This window comes from Phoxinus phoxinus (genome assembly GCF_949152265.1).
Source record: "Phoxinus phoxinus genome assembly, chromosome: 1".
Classification (NCBI taxonomy): domain Eukaryota; kingdom Metazoa; phylum Chordata; class Actinopteri; order Cypriniformes; family Leuciscidae; genus Phoxinus; species Phoxinus phoxinus.
In genome coordinates this window covers 40,414,271-40,431,159 of record NC_136876.1, presented here as the reverse complement: position 1 = coordinate 40,431,159, position 16,889 = coordinate 40,414,271, and the positions used below count along the sequence as shown (strand labels likewise).

At 38.7% G+C, this 16,889-nt stretch overlaps 2 protein-coding genes across 3 annotated transcripts in view; one reads left to right on the top strand and one right to left on the bottom strand.

Moving 5' to 3' along the window:
• Positions 1 to 1,185: 1,185 nt before the first annotated feature.
• On the top strand, positions 1,186 to 4,762 carry LOC306996677 (RING finger protein 222). The gene has a single exon (XM_079609436.1). It carries the CDS (start codon positions 1,330 to 1,332, stop codon positions 1,933 to 1,935), a length of 606 nt encoding a protein of 201 aa, XP_079465562.1. The 5' UTR covers positions 1,186 to 1,329; the 3' UTR covers positions 1,936 to 4,762.
• A 5,408-nt stretch (positions 4,763 to 10,170) lies between these two features.
• The window catches only part of arhgap44a (Rho GTPase activating protein 44a), a 65,721-nt gene continuing 59,002 nt past the window's right edge, over positions 10,171 to 16,889 (bottom strand). Inside the window, exons 19-21 of one of the 2 annotated variants that reach the window (XM_079609412.1) lie at positions 14,935 to 15,083; positions 13,564 to 13,941; positions 10,171 to 10,464 (exon numbers count right to left, since the gene is read on the bottom strand). In XM_079609412.1, the coding sequence (XP_079465538.1) occupies positions 10,307 to 10,464; positions 13,564 to 13,941; positions 14,935 to 15,083 (685 nt within the window). In that variant the 3' untranslated portion in view covers positions 10,171 to 10,306. Of the gene's footprint in view, positions 10,465 to 11,451; positions 13,942 to 14,934; positions 15,084 to 16,889 lie in introns of those variants that run through there. The other variant, XM_079609411.1, reaches the window with a different exon arrangement.

Below are 16,889 nucleotides of genomic sequence, written 5' to 3'. Positions count from 1 at the left end.
CAACTTAACTATTCTTAAACTGTATATATTGGAAAGTTAAAAAAAATTGTTGTAAAATTGTACAATGGCAATAAAGAAATCTATCTATTTATGATGCATCAACATCGTGCACATGCTTAACTTACATACAAATAGTTATCCTATATTTAATAGGACCTTCTTTTTTAAATTAAATTAACTTTGTTTCCATTCAATTTGCAAAGAGGCCTTGTGTGCCTGTTGCTGTTTTCGGCTATGCTTTTATTTATCCTTCTTTTTTTTATAGACCTAAATGCTTTGTACCCTTAAACAAATATTCTCATATTTTTGATGATTTGTCATCACAACTTTTTATCATTTGTCAAATAATTAATGTGGTTCAGATAACATAATATTTTGAGTTTAAATGTGACCCTGGACCACAAAACCAGTCACAAGGATATATATATATATATATATATATATATATATATATATATATATATATATATATATATATATATATATATATATATATATATATATATAATTTTATTTGATGTATGGTTTGTTAAGATATGACAATATTTGGCTGAGATACAACTATTTGAAAATCTGGAATCCGAGGGTGCAAAAAAAATCTAAACATTGAGAAAATCACCTTTACATTTGTCCATTTATGTTCGCGATTATGCTGCATTGACTCACAAAAATATTTTGTTTATACATTTATGGTAGGAAATTTACAAAATATCTAAATGGAACATGATCGTTACTTAATATCCTAATGATTTTTGGCATAAAAGTAAAATCGATCATTTTGACCCATACAATGTATATTGTGCATGGCTATTGCCACAAATATACCCGTACTTGTGACTGGTTTTGAGGTCCAGGGTCACAAATCTATGTGACTATGTATTAACTCAAATTTTTAATTTCAATGAACTTAAAATGTACTTACTTTTTTAAGTTAAACCAACAATAATTGTTACAGTGATAAATAATAATAATAATACATACTGTTATTATAACCTAGGCAATATATGAATTTCCCTTTAAAAATGTTTTCATATATTATTATCATTGTTGTTGTTGAAAATACTACATACAATAACGAAAGTAGCCTATATGTCTAAAAGGCACAAGTAGTTTAAAAACAGCATAATACCTATGAACCATCATTGAACCATTTCCAGTTTCTTTAACAACAGATCTAGTTTTTCAACATTCTTCGCGTGACAATGTCGGTGTCGTCACGAGTGTCAGCATGTTATCTTATGGGAGTATCGGTTACCTGTGCCAGTGTGTGTGTGTGTTTCTGAAGTCTCAAAGCCAGCAGAGGCGATCCAGCCGGAGTTACTGAGAGTCATGGATGAGGAGGCTCAAGGAGACAGCGAGTGTCCGGTGTGTTACGAGAGTCTCACGGACAGCGCCAGGACGCTCAGCTGCGGGCATCACTTCTGCCATGACTGCTTAGTGCGAACCCTGGTGAACACCAACCGGAACGGCTCCGTTAAACGGGACACCATCGTCTGTCCTGTCTGCAGACACCTGACGTTCATCAAAAAGCACCACGGATTTACATTTTCCCCGGCTGAGGGCAAAAGGATCGGAAGGACACTGGAAGTGCCACCCGTCCCCACTCCTGCGTTCCCAAGGGATTCTCTTCACAGGTCTCATAGTGGAGGTCTCGGCTGTATCGGCAGGTGTCTAAGGAGGATTTCATGCAGACTGTGTAGACGAACACTCGTCTGCCCTAAAGACGCTGCAGAGGTGTTTATCATAAGCGAGTCGGGTCGACCCATGACAGAAGGGGATGTTTTTGACATTGGGACAGCTTCACGCTTGCAGAGGGATTATGGCAGTAATGGACCGAGACTTTGCACCATCTCCTGTTGCCTTCTGATCTTAATGATCACTTTCACCTTATTGGCACTTGTGGCTGCCACACTTCCATGGGTTCTGCTGGCGTGAAGGCTCCAGAACTGCTACCTCGTGTGTACGATCAAACGCTATTATTTTTAAGCCACGCTTTCTGAAAAAGAGATGCATTGACTGGTTTCACAATGAATGTTTTATGAAGAACAGACGGTTATTGTGAGATAATTTCCCAGGCTTGTTCTGACATGTCTCGGAGGGAAGGTTTCATTACAAAAGGTTAATGGATAAACAAGTATTTGTCCTGGATCTGAATCTAGGTGTTAGGAAAATGGAGATCTTGAGTAACTGAGGGGACGGGAGACGTTCAAACCTCGAGAAGCAAAGATGAGATTGTCGTCTGGTTGTCATTTGATCTTGGAGAAAGAAAGACTGTGGGATTCAGTTACGGCTACCGTGGACGCCGCAGGGTTGAGAATGGAGGAAAGGGAAGGGTGTGATGATGAGGCTTTGAGCTTTTCTCAACTGCTTGCGATGCCTGGAAGGAATGATACACACCCTCGCTCGTCCAGAAATTCTCGTTTAGACCCAGCCATGACAAGACTAATACCTCACATTCTGCACAAGTTATCAGTCACTACTTGATTGGAGGGCGTTTCTGTGACGTACATGTGCAGCAATGCACACTTGAACCCTTGAAAATCTTCTCGTGTATAAGTTTGTACTGTTAGTGTGTCTTCTGCAGAGGACAAATTTGATTGCTCAGAGGTTTCGGTGACGTAATGGATTTCTGCATTTTAAGCATCCATTTGTTTAATGTTTCCTCTGAAAAAATGTAGGAACTTTTTCAGATGTTGTTGTTTTTCCCATTCATTTATCTCATAGGGATAGCGTTAGACGCACTAAACCAAACCAATCAGAGGCGAATCACAACATTACAAAAGTTTATTTGAAGCAAAAAAAAGTATTTGAAAGTCAAACAAAAAGACAAGGTATACAAGACTGTGTACAGTAGTGGCCAAAAGCGATGTTCGTTTTTTAATGACCCTACAAGATCGATTAAAATGTGAGGGAAATATTTTTTAAATATGAGGGGAGAACAAAACACTAAACTTAAGGTATTTATCTGACAAAATTATTTGGCAAAACAAAAGGCGGTAAACTCCAGCTACAGGTTTTATTTGACTTTGCAAAAACAAATGCATAGAAAAACAAAGAAGCTCATAGGAAAAAAGCATACATTGAAACATAGTCAGTTATTAATATCTTTTGCATGTGTTCAGAATATCTTTGTATGACAGCCTGGCCAAAAATTATATCCGCCGCACTTGTTTCATTGCGTTATCACAAACAAAACAATTGACTCCAAGCACAACTACGCAACATGCTTACAAAATCTTTAACAAAAATGGTAATCATTTGAATAAAGAGTGAAGATGTTAATTTATTTCAAGGCCAGACATCACTTTTGACCACTTTACTGCACTTAACGATAAGTGAGGGAAATAACTATATCCCACGAAGCACTGCGAATGACATAATCTAATTAAAACCGATGGAGAATTATAAAAGTATTAATTTAAAGTTGTTGATTATATCTAGAAACAATATATTTTAAGTTTATTTGTAAAAAAATTCAGTATTTTGAGAGCGTATAGGGAGATCGACTCGATTCACGGCATTCGCAGTGCTTCATGGGAGTGGGCGGAGCTAACGAGATGTTTTGGCGTGTTTTGTTCGTTTCGACTCTCTGATTGGTGTAATTTTCAGCACAGCATCATGGGTAATGTAGTTTTTCACCACAAATTCCAACGTTAAACAATTATTTTAAGAAGAAATGTTTTTAAAATATTAGATGAAATATTCATCTAAACATTATTAAGATGAAATAATGCGAACTGACCGATTAACAACCTTGTAGCTCACAGTAAGGCTGTCTTTAAAGGTTTATAATTTATCATTACAAATCCATTTTTGTTTTTACTTCCGGATTGTTGCACTATATAGTAAACATTATTTGGTACTAGATGAGAAATGTTTGAGTTCATATTGAGCTACCTGATTTGTCAGATATACAGCATTTTCAGACATCAAGCTTTCCATTTTTTTCCCCTTACAATCCTTTAAGGCATGCATGCCGTATATAATGTCAGGACATTGTTATTACAGCAGTTTGAGGTTAACAACACTTCTTAAAACACACAAAAGCACTTACACCAGAAGTATTATTACAAATGTAGAGTTTAATATATATCTATGTATTTCTGACATTCTGATAAGGACTGCGGCAGGCTTCACAGTACAGACTGTGTTCTTCCACTGATATGCTAAGCTGAGGAGGGTGATTTACAGGCAGATTTGTACATTAGTTCGGTAAGCAGAGCTGGAGAGGGCTGTACATTGTTGGAAAATGTGCACTGATCAACCTTTAAAGTTCACACATCCCTGGTTCATCACTGACTCCCTTTATTATCTGGTATCATTTTAATGAACACACACACACACACACACACACACACGATTATCTAAAGGGAATAATTAAATGCATTCTCTGTTCTGTCACTCCCAACTTGCTGGCTTTAACTGGATGATTTTTACTATTATTTGAAGAGTATTGAGAAAGACATCAGATCTTTAGTTCAGTTTGTCTCCTTTATAAGATTTGTGGGTTCTTCTGCTCTTTTTGAACATTTAATTGCATGCTGAAAATGTCACGGATAAATTAATAAATACATGTATCTGTATAAATTATTGTATCTATCTGTTCATTTTAAAATGGTCTTTTGAAAAGATAATTCGAATCATACATTTCCTTGATTCAAGCAAGCAACGAGAGTCTGTTTGACCCTTTGCATGTTGGTTTAACATATTTTGACTCGTATGATAATGCTTACAGTGCTCAATAAGAATTAAACACATCTTATCATTTAAAGGTTTTCTGAACTGATTTTCCCAGTACATAAAATGCAAATAAAAGCATCTGGGTGAATTTCACAACAACATGTCCAGGTAAGGCCATTTCACTACAAAATCAAAAGCCAAAAAAAAAAAAAAAAGAACTATTACGATTTTTTTGTTACATCATTGCCAAATAATTACTGCAATACAAATATTTTTGCTTTATTTAAATCTAGATCAGTGAAGTACAAATCATACTACGATATAAATACAATTGAAATAATATATAATTTTTCATATTACAGATTTTTTTTTTTCATTAGGGGTAATGACATTTGGTTGTGAAATTGTGCTTAATTATCATGAAAATTATTTAATGTAATAATTGAAGCTACAATAAGCTTATTGTTCTTTACAGGAATGCAATTTCTTGTTTGTTTTCTTCTAATTTTGGGTTGAACTATGACCTTGACAGTTTTATGACATTCACCTGTGCAGATTCTGTTGCGAATCCTCAGTTAAAATGATGTTTGTACAGTTCATCAGCTGTGATTCTTTAAAAAGTTCCATGGCTATTACATCCATTCTGCTTTAAGTTAAAAAAAAAAAAAACTCTGATGACAGACCAGCTTCATTTACAGATCAGATTGAGGGTCCGTTTACATGACAAAGACGTACTAAAAACAGAAAAGTTTTTCGTTTGCGTTTTTTTTTTTAAATGCGTACAGACAAACCGATCCCAATTCACACTGATCTGCGACTAAAACCGCTGTATTATTCACACCAGGCCAGTAGATGGCGATGTCACTTTGTAAAGAAATACGATGCGCCTATAGACTGAACGCGACATGTGCATGACGTTACCGTAGACGATTGCGGTATTGCTTTTAAAAACTTCTACTTTGAAACCCATTTTCTGTTGGCGTGTAAATGAACGGCCAAAACGCATTAAAAAGTTTCAGTTTTTAGTTAAAAAACGATGTTTTGTAAACGGCCCTTAGATAACGTATAGCTGTGCCTTTTCACATTAGAAAAGCGTGCGATAACCGATGCAGAGTTGAACTGGAATGAGAATGCATGTACATACTGTATAAAACCCTCCCACGTCTTCATTAACAACAACATTAGCATTCTTTATGATTGCTAACAGAGAGAGATGAGCAAAAGTTTCATGTTCATAAAGAAAATAAACCATGCTTCTATTGCAGCTGCAATAAAGGGGCCTTTACGCTAGTGCACTTCCAAGTATAGGCTAAATCACATTCAGTCAGCACACTCAAACAGACACAACGGCCTCCTCACAGAACACCGCGGGAAACGGCACAGACAGAACCTCACGTACGCACGAAACTCGCCGTTAGCTTCAGGTTATAAATACTGAATGTGAGGGCACTTGCAATTATCATTGTGTAATCACTACAACTATTACTCAGTCACCAATAATCATTAGACTATATTTCATCAAGAACACACACTGAGGCATATCACAGATTTCAGCAAAAAAAAAAAAAAGTCCTTTTGTCCCTGACGAACACCAATGCTTATTCAAAGAGAAAAACAGAAGCCATGGCTATCCACCGTCGGAAGTAGAGTCCTTCGTCTATCAACAGAGATTGTGTTGTGCCCATTTCTTCCAACGGGACAGGAGTGAGCAAATGTTTCTTTGACCTTAATAAAGTCCTGCGTTTTTTTTGTTGTTGTTGTAAAAGTTCAGACAAGAGAATTTGCAGCATCTGGTAGTCTCGTATAGTCTTGTTTACTGATGAAACCAATGGCCAGACTCGTGCCATCTCAGTGTGGCATCCGACTATGTGTCTGGGAAAAGCAATGAGACTGAAGGATTTAAGGGCCTGACATCTTTTCACAAAAAGGATCCCTGCCAAGTTATAAATCAGTATCTTTCCATTGATTTTATGGGGAGATACGCTATATAGTGGCCCTATAAAGTATGTGGACACATTGTGGTTGTCAAACATTAGTGGATCACACTGTAGTTAATGTGATGAACGACACCAATAGGTAACAGACATTGTACATCCACTAACCACTAGTTGATTAAAAGTAAGCGGGGGGAAAAAATGGCTAGGTAGTTAGTTCTGAGAAAATATCTAACATTTGTTTGTAGACATTTTAAGTGTCCAAAACATTTTAGGGCCGGTGTATTCTTATTTATATTATCAACCAGTCGCCATACAATACTAAGAATGAACAGATATACAATTAGTATAATCTGTCGACGACTTAACATATTTTCTAATAATAAGTAGATTGTGTTGTTGATTTATGCTGTTGATTAAGGCTGTCATTGATGAGGTCGGTTTAGGGATAAAATCTCTCTAGGGAGCAAGTCTAAACTTCTGCCAAGTCTGCATTCATATTTCTACTTCTAGTTCATGGCTTACAAAAGTGCAAAAAACTTACTTGCTATGTGAACCTGACAAAAAGTGTTCAGGGACAAAATAATACTTAGAACATTATCTCTATACAAGATAAATATGGCATGTCACATTTATGAATATATAACTCATATTTGCCTTTACATTTGTCCTCTCGTTGACGCTTATCTACACATCTTTATATACAGTATTGGTATATACATAAAGGATAGTGTGGCACTGCATTTGAAGCACTTTGGAGGGCATATGGATGCGGAAACACAACAGAAAATGCAAGGCAGTGCATTAGAACCGAACCAGTGGATGATCTCAGTAGTGGCTGCCTAATGTCCTGATAATGAAGAAACATTTGCAGAAACGTGTTCGCAGTGACCCAATTTAGCACAAGTACGGTTTCTGTTTGGTGGGTAAAGGGTGAGGAATCGATATTTCCAGGGTTCCCACACCTTCTGACCAAAGAATTTCCATGAGCAGTTGTTCCAGTTTCCATGATAAGCATTTTGAAATTGACTTCAAAACAGGGAATGTGCATATACAGGAAAAAATTATTTTAAAAAAATCCATATTTTTTAACAGGAATTTAAAAAATGTTATTATTTTCCCATGACACAATTAAAATTCCCTGATATTTTTTCATGACTGTGGGAACCCTGGATTTCCTACCTTGCTTTCAGACACTTTAAGAAGTCTTTAAGAAAATACACTCTAATGTATCAGTTGTCACTGTGTTGCTATTACTGTATTATATGCGATTCTGGGTAATGTTGTAGTGCAGATAAACACACAAAATATTAATTGAATTGACATTCCGCTAAGCTCCTTACCTCAGTTTTTATTACTCACTCTGAAAACCTTTACTCAATCCCCCACACTGAAAAGAAAGTTGCTACCTTACATTTTAAGTACAATCAACTTGGATGTTTAAGTCATTTCATCTTAAATTACATTAAACTGACTTAAAGCTGCAGTCCGTCGTTTTTCCTCTTTGTCGCCATCTCTGTTAGAAATCTGCAATTGCAGTTATTCGCGGAATTATTAACTGTGCGTGGGTAGTAAATCGGCATGAAACAGCGCGGATGAACACAATGTATTGAGGCTGCTGCGTCACTGTGGATACTGTAACGTTACTGTCATCAGCAATCTCAGAGTATACTTTTTGAAAGTGTCAACATTAGAATTTTCATCGGAAAATGTCATCTGAACAAGTAAGTAACATTCACGTTTGTTCTGACCAAATTCGGGGGGTGGGGGGAAGCATTGCAGTAGCTATATCATGCTGATTAAATCTAACGATTGCTTATATCACGTCAAAACGTGAAAAATATATTTTTTCTGTAGCCACTCTGAAGTCCGAAGTCTTTGTGTTTTACAACTGGTGAATCTCCAGTTGTCACTGGTGATTGTCGCTTTAAACTTTCGGGATCCGCCATACCAAGTGCTAAGCTAAATCTCCACCTCCATCATCCACACACGCTAGCCGGGGACTCCTTCTCTATGTGTACAGAAGTGACGTAATGACGCAAAGACATGCTCGAAATTCCCGGGGAAATCCACCAGTACCACTGGAATTAAAATCATTATTACAAGCTTACCGTTTTGAATCGAGGTAAGGCAAGCAGATCGTTTTGAACACTGGCTGGTTAAGTTTTTTTTCAAAAATGTATTTTTTGATATTTTTAAACCCAAAAAAGTGCCGGACTGCAGCTTTAATTTTTTTTGTTGAATCCTGTATAACTTACAAAAATCAGTAAAAAATTGCTTAACTTATTTTGATTTTGAGTTAAAGCAATCTAAAAACATGTCATAACTTATTGATCATATAATTAATGTAATTTAAGTTGAAATGACTTAGATTTTTAAGGACAATCAACTTGGTCGTTTAAGTCATTTCAACTTAAATTACATGAATTATATATAAGTCAGTTTAGAGGAAATTACTTAAACATCCAAGTTGTACTTAATTTAAGGCAGCAACTTTTTTCTTATACCGTGCGAGTATTTTTTTTATCAATATTTGAAGTGCCAGTGGCAACAAGAGTTTTTTGTATTCTCAGATTTTTTTTGTAAAATTACATTTAAGACTATCTTAACACACAGGACTTCAATTGATCTACATTTGCCCTGCATTCCATGGTGAAGGACTTATACCTACCCCCTAATCCCTTTGAAGAGTGTGCCCTCCAAAGTGAGAACTTCAAAGGAATGAAGGGTATAGGGACCCAAAAAAAACCCCATCTTTGCAGAGCCAATTAAAGATGTGCCATAATCACACAATTGTGTGTGCTGGTTGCCTGTGCAAAGAATCATGGGAGCGAATGGCCCATTAGTTGTACCCTTCGAATCCTTCATTTCGAAGGGCCCTTTGAAGTGACCAGTTTTGAGGACTCCGATTTGGAACCACCCTTCAATATGGCGGCCATGATTGTTCTCACTTCGAAGTGCCCTTCGGAGGCGGATTTATCCAGTTTGGAACCCAGCCTAGATATGAGCACTTGTCTGGTAATATAATAGGTGGAAATAGTTGCTAAGGCCAGAGAGTAGCAGTAGTATTTTAAGGCGAGGCTTAGCGAAAGGCCAATTGGATTGGATTGCTAAGAAGTGTATAGTTTAGATTTGGAGAGAAGAAAGAAAGAAAGAAAGAAAGAAAGACAGAAAGAAAGAACTCAGCATTGCAAAATTAGACTTAAACATGCTATATGCCAAGTGACCCATAAAGAGCATGGCATCGACCCTGTAGGGAAAACAACGATGTCCCACTCTCATACTGTGAGGGTGGGTCTCAGTTCCAAGCCTTCAGCAAGATAAAGTTTATGAGGTTCATTTAAAATCTGCAGACTGCCCCTTATGTGCATTGTATTGTAATTTCAGCTCCGATAAGGCAGAAATAAAAATAAAAAAATCCATCCCAATCAAACAAATCCAACAACACAACAACAAAACGAAACCGACAGAATCGTTCAGAGAGAAACAGGTAATGTAACACAAAACTCCAGGTTCCTCCAGTGGCAATTTGAACAAAATCCATTCTGTTGCTTTTTATGGCACCTGTTGTGGGGGTTGGCGTCTTCTCTAGTCTAGTATCCGTGACTCAGGGTTTGGCCAAGATGGGGTTCCAGTTGGGCCTCAGCAGAAGATGGCAAATTCTGGGTGAGGTTGCTTGGTAGGCTCAGGGGTCATAGCGTGGTGCTTTGGCCCTCCTCCTCAGACACGGACTCCCCCTCCGGAGAGCTGACCGCAGCAAAGGAGCTCCGACATGGGCCCACCCTGAACTCGTCCAACAGGCTATCCAGATTGACATTGATGGAGGGAATATCCAAACTGAAGTAATCTGCTACAAGATCATGGGAAATGAGAGCAATGGCCACAAAAGTGAAGTGACAAGACACGTTTACAGTAAAACAGAGAGAAACGATGGAAATGGCGATGATGAGGATGTTGAAAAAACACAAGGAGAGAGAAAGCAAAAAGTAATTTCAGTTCCAAGGCCACTGTTAGAGGCGAAGTCAGCGAAGGGTGTTGAATGTGTGTAGCAGCAGGAGAGGGGCACATCAGACTGTTTCCTGCCATTCTACACAGGGATTCTTTCTGTCACACCGAGCCATTGGGAAGGAAGGAGAAATAAGTTTCGTTTCATATATGAAGCCTGTAGTGCTTGCTCCTCCTGCTTCAATCTCTGCTATGCTCATAAAAATATAAAGTAATACAAAGTTTTTCAGAAAGTGAAAATAACTGAATAAGCAGTTCACCACAGTCAGTGCTGGGGAATGTTACTCTAAAAAGTAAGGGCCGGATCACACAGAACGCGCGGGCCAGTGGAATGTAAAAAAGTGCAAGGTCTAGAGACGCTTTTTCTTTTTTAAATTTGAACTTCTTTTAGTTTTAGTGCCGCCTTTTTAGAATGCCGTGTTATGCCTGAGATGCTGCAAAAGACAGGACAGCAACGGTCGAACACGTCTGTCTAGAGCGTTTGCATTGAAAAACAAGAAAAAGCAGCACAGTGGAATGGCAAACCGAGTACCGTGTGAACGGCCCCTAACGCGTTACATTTACTATGCTCCTAAAAAGAAGCTAATCCAGTTACAATGTTACCTTTGACAGAAAGTAACATGCTATTTTGTGTTATTTTGTCTTGCCGTCAATAAGCCATCTATAACTGTGGTTCCCTGCTTGGCTTGCAAATGTTTGTATAAATTCTGAGTTTTTTTTTTTTTTTTTTTGCTGTGAAAAAGTATTTGTCCCCTGATATAATTTGCCTGCAACAACAAATATAGCATGAAACATGTCACACAATGACTGCATTAAATGTTTTTTTTTTTTTACACAGGAATTACAATAGCTGGAAACAATGCATAACCCATTTGTCTCCATTTGTAACATGTTACAGATCATAAGGTGGCTTTACTATGCCTTTTATCCGCCAAAGCACATGATTTTGAGCCTTAATTTGACAGTGTAAAGATTCTTTATGTTCTTTGTAATATTTCCAATTGTATCGGAAAATAAGCCGAAAAGTAGTGCAACTTGTTACATATTACCGGTATGTGCCATTATCTGTTACGTGCTACTTATTTGAAAAAGTATCTAAGCGTAAATTTAAAAAGTAACATTACTTGCTACCTGACACAAAATTTTATTACATAATGTGTTACCTGTAACGCACATAACACAGGCTACCTGTTACGCACGTTACTTGTAACGCGTTACCCCCAACACTGACTAAAATACTCCACACATAGACAACAAGATGGGAGCAAATAGAAGATGTGGTAACATTAAGAACGTTGTCAGTGGACTATGTGGATTGGTTGACTATATCTGATTGTGATGACCTCCCCTGTGTAAGCATGAGATGGACGCGGATGGCGTAGTCATGACTGTGTGTGTGTGGTGTGGGGGGTGTAGGTGGGGGTGGGGGGGGGGGACTGCCACCCTGTGATGGACTCGATTTAAAAAGAGTTTGGTTGGGTGTTTACCAATGTCCACCGATGCGGTGGTGAGGATATTAGGAGGGGGAATGGATCACGATGTGAGGTCAGGGCCAGAGGCGTTGAAATGAACTTCATAAGCGACGACGTTGGCAGATATGTGGTGTTGCTCAGGAAAGTAAGGCCATAAGCCATGCACAGACCAGTCTCACACCATGCACAGACTACACTGACAGAATGAAGAAGCCAGAAGCAGTCCCGCGACTTGGAGAGAATGACAGAGCTGGAGAAGGAAGTGTTACGGTATGAGACAGAGAGCAAGGCTGCGGTAGGCCCCAGATTCAGCCACAGCACCAGGCCAGATGGTGTGAGATGAGGCTATGGCACGGGCACAGCAGGTTCTGGCTTACCCTAAATGTCCCCCTCACACTCAGCCCACACTCAGTCCCTGGCCTCACACAGCTGCAAGGTGCACAACGATGACAGGGGATAAAAGAGTCATACATCAATCAGTGCTCAGGAGTATGACTGACAGACACGCCTCACATGATAGAACATACAATCAGTGCCATACAGCGGGCCACTAGAATGATACAAAGACCACAGAACCTTACTTTAGGGAAACAGTCGCACACTGAAGCTGAGAAAACAAGTAGGGCTCGTACTGAAGGTGAAGTGTGTAATTTTTTCTTCTTCTAGGTTTTCTCAGACTTTCGACATAAAGACGTGGATTCCCACTGAAATGATTTGGATTTGGCTCATGAAAATTCACCAAACAGTTGACGATTTCCAGAAAATGCTTGCAAAATCTGCATGGGGAAATCTTTCCCCTCACATGTAATTCTCGGTTTTCGTGGATTCCTATTGAAGTGACTGGATTTCGCCCGCGAAAATTCACTGAACAACTCTAAAAGTGACTGCACTCTCAGTGCGAAAGTAAAGCTAGCCAATTAAATTGGAGTGGATGATTTTCAGCAAGTGCTTGCTCATTTTTTTTTTTACTGTGGGAAACGTCTGCAGGTTGACTACTCTAAAGAGTGTAAACTGTGTAAAGTGGAGTCTGACATGTCCATCAGCTTCTTGCTCAAGTAATAGCATGAGTTTGAGTTTGGTGTTTAGTTTGTGGTGGGGCGGTATATAACCTGAATGGAAACATTCATTGTTTTTACATTTTCGTTTGCTGTGCAAAAATTACACACTTCACTTTCTAGTCAAATATATATGCTACATCCCTGGGTTTTGAGTGAATTCCCTTTGTTTCCACTTTTTCACAAGTTCTAGAGCTAAAATATAATCATAGGAATTAAAAAAATAATTATCATAGTGTACATGTCAAAGGCAACTGAATCTATGGGTGCCCCATATTTAAGACAAACAAATCTCTTCACATTTCATAGGGGATCTGGCTCTTTAAAGTCCATCGCCTGCGTAGGACGGAGAGACAGACAGTTTGAGAGAGGGACGCTGGACTCCCACTCGTGATGTTGCCACTGAGGCATGTTTACCTGTGGACATGCTCTCTCCAGGGGACAATCCGTCAAGTAGACCCTGCTCCAGGGGCTGGGGGACCGTAGGAGGGACGGTGGGTGGCTGGGGAGGGGGTAGGCTGGGTCTCTGCCTGGGCTTTGGGGTGGGCCGGGACTTTGTGAGCGTACCAGTCAGAGAGGGCGGCGAGGACAACGTATGGGGTCCCCCTAATGGGGTCTGGCCAGGGGAAGAGGTGGGCGCGTGTCCAGTGGGACAGCCCAAACCGTACGGGGAGGGGGTACTTGGGGGAGTGGGGGACAGGCTAACCGGAGACGGCTGACCTGTGGATTGGTCTGACATCCCCCCCGACTGGCAGTAGGGAATCTTGGGCGGCACAGGGGCCAGTTTCTTAGACGCTGTAGGGAGAGAGAGAAGACAAAGTCAAATGCATGCAAGTAGCTTTTACACCACGACCCTGTTTAAACCTGGTATTAACATCTGTTTTGGGTGAAGCGTGAATTATGTGCAATGCAATGTCTTGGGAATTTGTTTCAATTGAATGACTCTAAAAAGTATTCATTACTTCAATGAGCTCATTGTTTCTGCCTTAAATTATTACAATTTAAATTTATACATTTTTAGCTAACTGTGATTTGTCTATGTAAATTTCTCAAATACATAACTTAGACAGTTACCTCTAATAACAGATCACTCTAAATTGCAATGTGGACATTTTCTGTAAAGCTGCTTTGAAGCTATGTGCATTGAGAAAAGCGCTATACAAATAAATGTGAATTGAATTAAATTTAAAATGTCATGATGTAATTATCAAATAAAATGAATAGCATTTTCCTTTCACCTTTAATGCAGGTGTGTACACATCTAAATCATTAATTTCAATATTGTATATTAGATTTTATCAATACTTTATATATTAAAATAATATTATATAGTTAAAATAATCAATAAATATCTTTAAGTTTTGGGGGACTTGCAACACATGACAAAAAAAATGTGTCTTGCTCATTTTTTGAAGACATGAACAGCAAAATGATGTCTCACGTTTAAGTCTTGTTTTCTAAAAAAAAAATTAAAAATCTAAATTAAGTGTTTATGCTTAAAATAAGATTTTTTAAAAAAAAAACTCAACATCTATAATTATTTTCCCTTTTCAAGTAAATTAATCTTGATTTAAGATTTTTTTAGATATTAGTACTGGGAAGCTGTAGGTTAGTGAGCTAACCTTAACTTGTCATTATAAGGACAAACGTGACTAAATCAATGAAGATGTGTATACACTGATCTGTCTGATCACCCAAGTCAGAGGTTATACCAATTTTAAAGAGGATTTTATCTCTACATGAAATTTGATAAAACCATTAAAGAGGAAGCCCCCCACTGGGACGAACCATTGCGTAAGGTGTGAGGACTGTGCTCGGCCGAGTGGGGAGACTGGCTGTTGCTCTGCTGACCGCTGACAGGGGGCACTGTAGCTCCTGCCGCCTGCACAGTCTTGTGGCCAATCACAGGAGAGAGCTCCTTGCTCTTGCTCAGAGTGCTGGAGAGAGAGACAAACATGACTGCCTGCCATCAGTCTGCACACACCATATCATTAATGACAAGGACCCCTCATGTCCCCAATCATCAAAACTAAAGTGCTAAACAACATCCTGTCGGCTATGATTGTGTCTGAAAAGACCTTGACAAAGCATCGGCATCATTGATCTGGGAATCGAACCCATGTTTCTGGCACCATGCTTAACCAGATGAGCTAAATATGGAAGCTTGTTTCTGCCACAAAAACAAAGAAAAAAATACTTTTTTCTTGCTATTGTGAGTTTACATATCACAATTTGGACTTAACAACTCAAAATCGTGAGTTTATATCATGCAATTCTGATTTTATTTCTCGCAATTGCGAGTTTATAACTAGCGAATTCTGACTTTTTAAAAATATAAACTTGCAATTGTGAGAAGTCAGAACTTTGAGATAAAAAGTCACAATTGTCTTTTTTTATTTTGTGGAAGGAACAAGCTTCGATTGCTTGCTACTGTAAATTCTCAGATAACATGAAGGAGATTTTAAAACATCCACAACTAAAATCTGCTTTCGTGTGAGTGTGATGTTTTTTTCTTTTTTTCAAAGACATGTGAAGGTGGATTTACACCGGGTTTCTCATCCACGTCAGCAGGTGTGGGATTGAGTGTCCTTGCCAACACACACACACACACACACACACACACACACACACACACACACACACACACACACACACACACACACACACACACACACACACACACACACACACACACACACACACACACACACACACACACACACACACACACACACACACACACACACACACACACACACACACACACACACACACACACACACACACACACACACACACACACACACACGAAGCTTGTTTTTCACTCTGACAGCTCTATTCAGGCGCCTCTCTGCTAAACTCTGGGGAAGATAAATCTATATGCACACATGGACACAAGTCGAGCACATATATCCGTGCAGAGAACGCCTCTATGTGACTATGTTTGAAATGAATCCGTCACATCTATGACTCAATCTCTGCAGTTCCCTTTCCCTGCGACTTGAATGAAGGCTCACGAGGGTATATGGGGTGGGGAGCTTGTAGCATTGCAATACACAGTCAACATCATTAGTAAAATGGCTAATACTGTCCGTTTTGATGCATAAGCGCTCCTAATAAAGATCTTGGATTGATCTTTATTGCATTGATTGAGAAAGCAATGGGAACTCTTGTTATTCCATTGACAATCCTGCAACTCTTCAAACAGCTCGGGACACTGATGGTCCAAAAAAAGAGCATTCATATACACAATTCCCACCTCAATTAAATGTGTGGCCTACATTGCTGTGAAACGTTTGAAATCTAATTTGATTGGAAAGCGTAGTGTCATTTTCCAGTGCAGTTGTCAAATTCAGATGGCTACTCAGTAGGGATGACTTAAATCTTGCTCAAATCATTACATTTTAAGTGGCCATTTCAAGTGTCTATTGCTTTGTTCCAAAAATCTAGTGAGTTATCGCAATGTAAAAAACACATGTTGTCATAACTTACTGATCATTTAATGTTTTTTACAGTGTGAATAAAATGTGTAAGAATTATAAACTTGTGTTGGTCACACAACTTATTTTCTGCAACAATTCAAAAGCCAATGGAAAAATCCTGGATTTTTGTCGAGGGAACCAGGGTGATACTAACTTTCGAGTTGGCCTAAACTAATATAATCACTGCAGAGCTCTATAGCTTCAGATATTTCCATTATGATAAGCTAATAACTCAAATGCCACACATACATTTAGGATTTT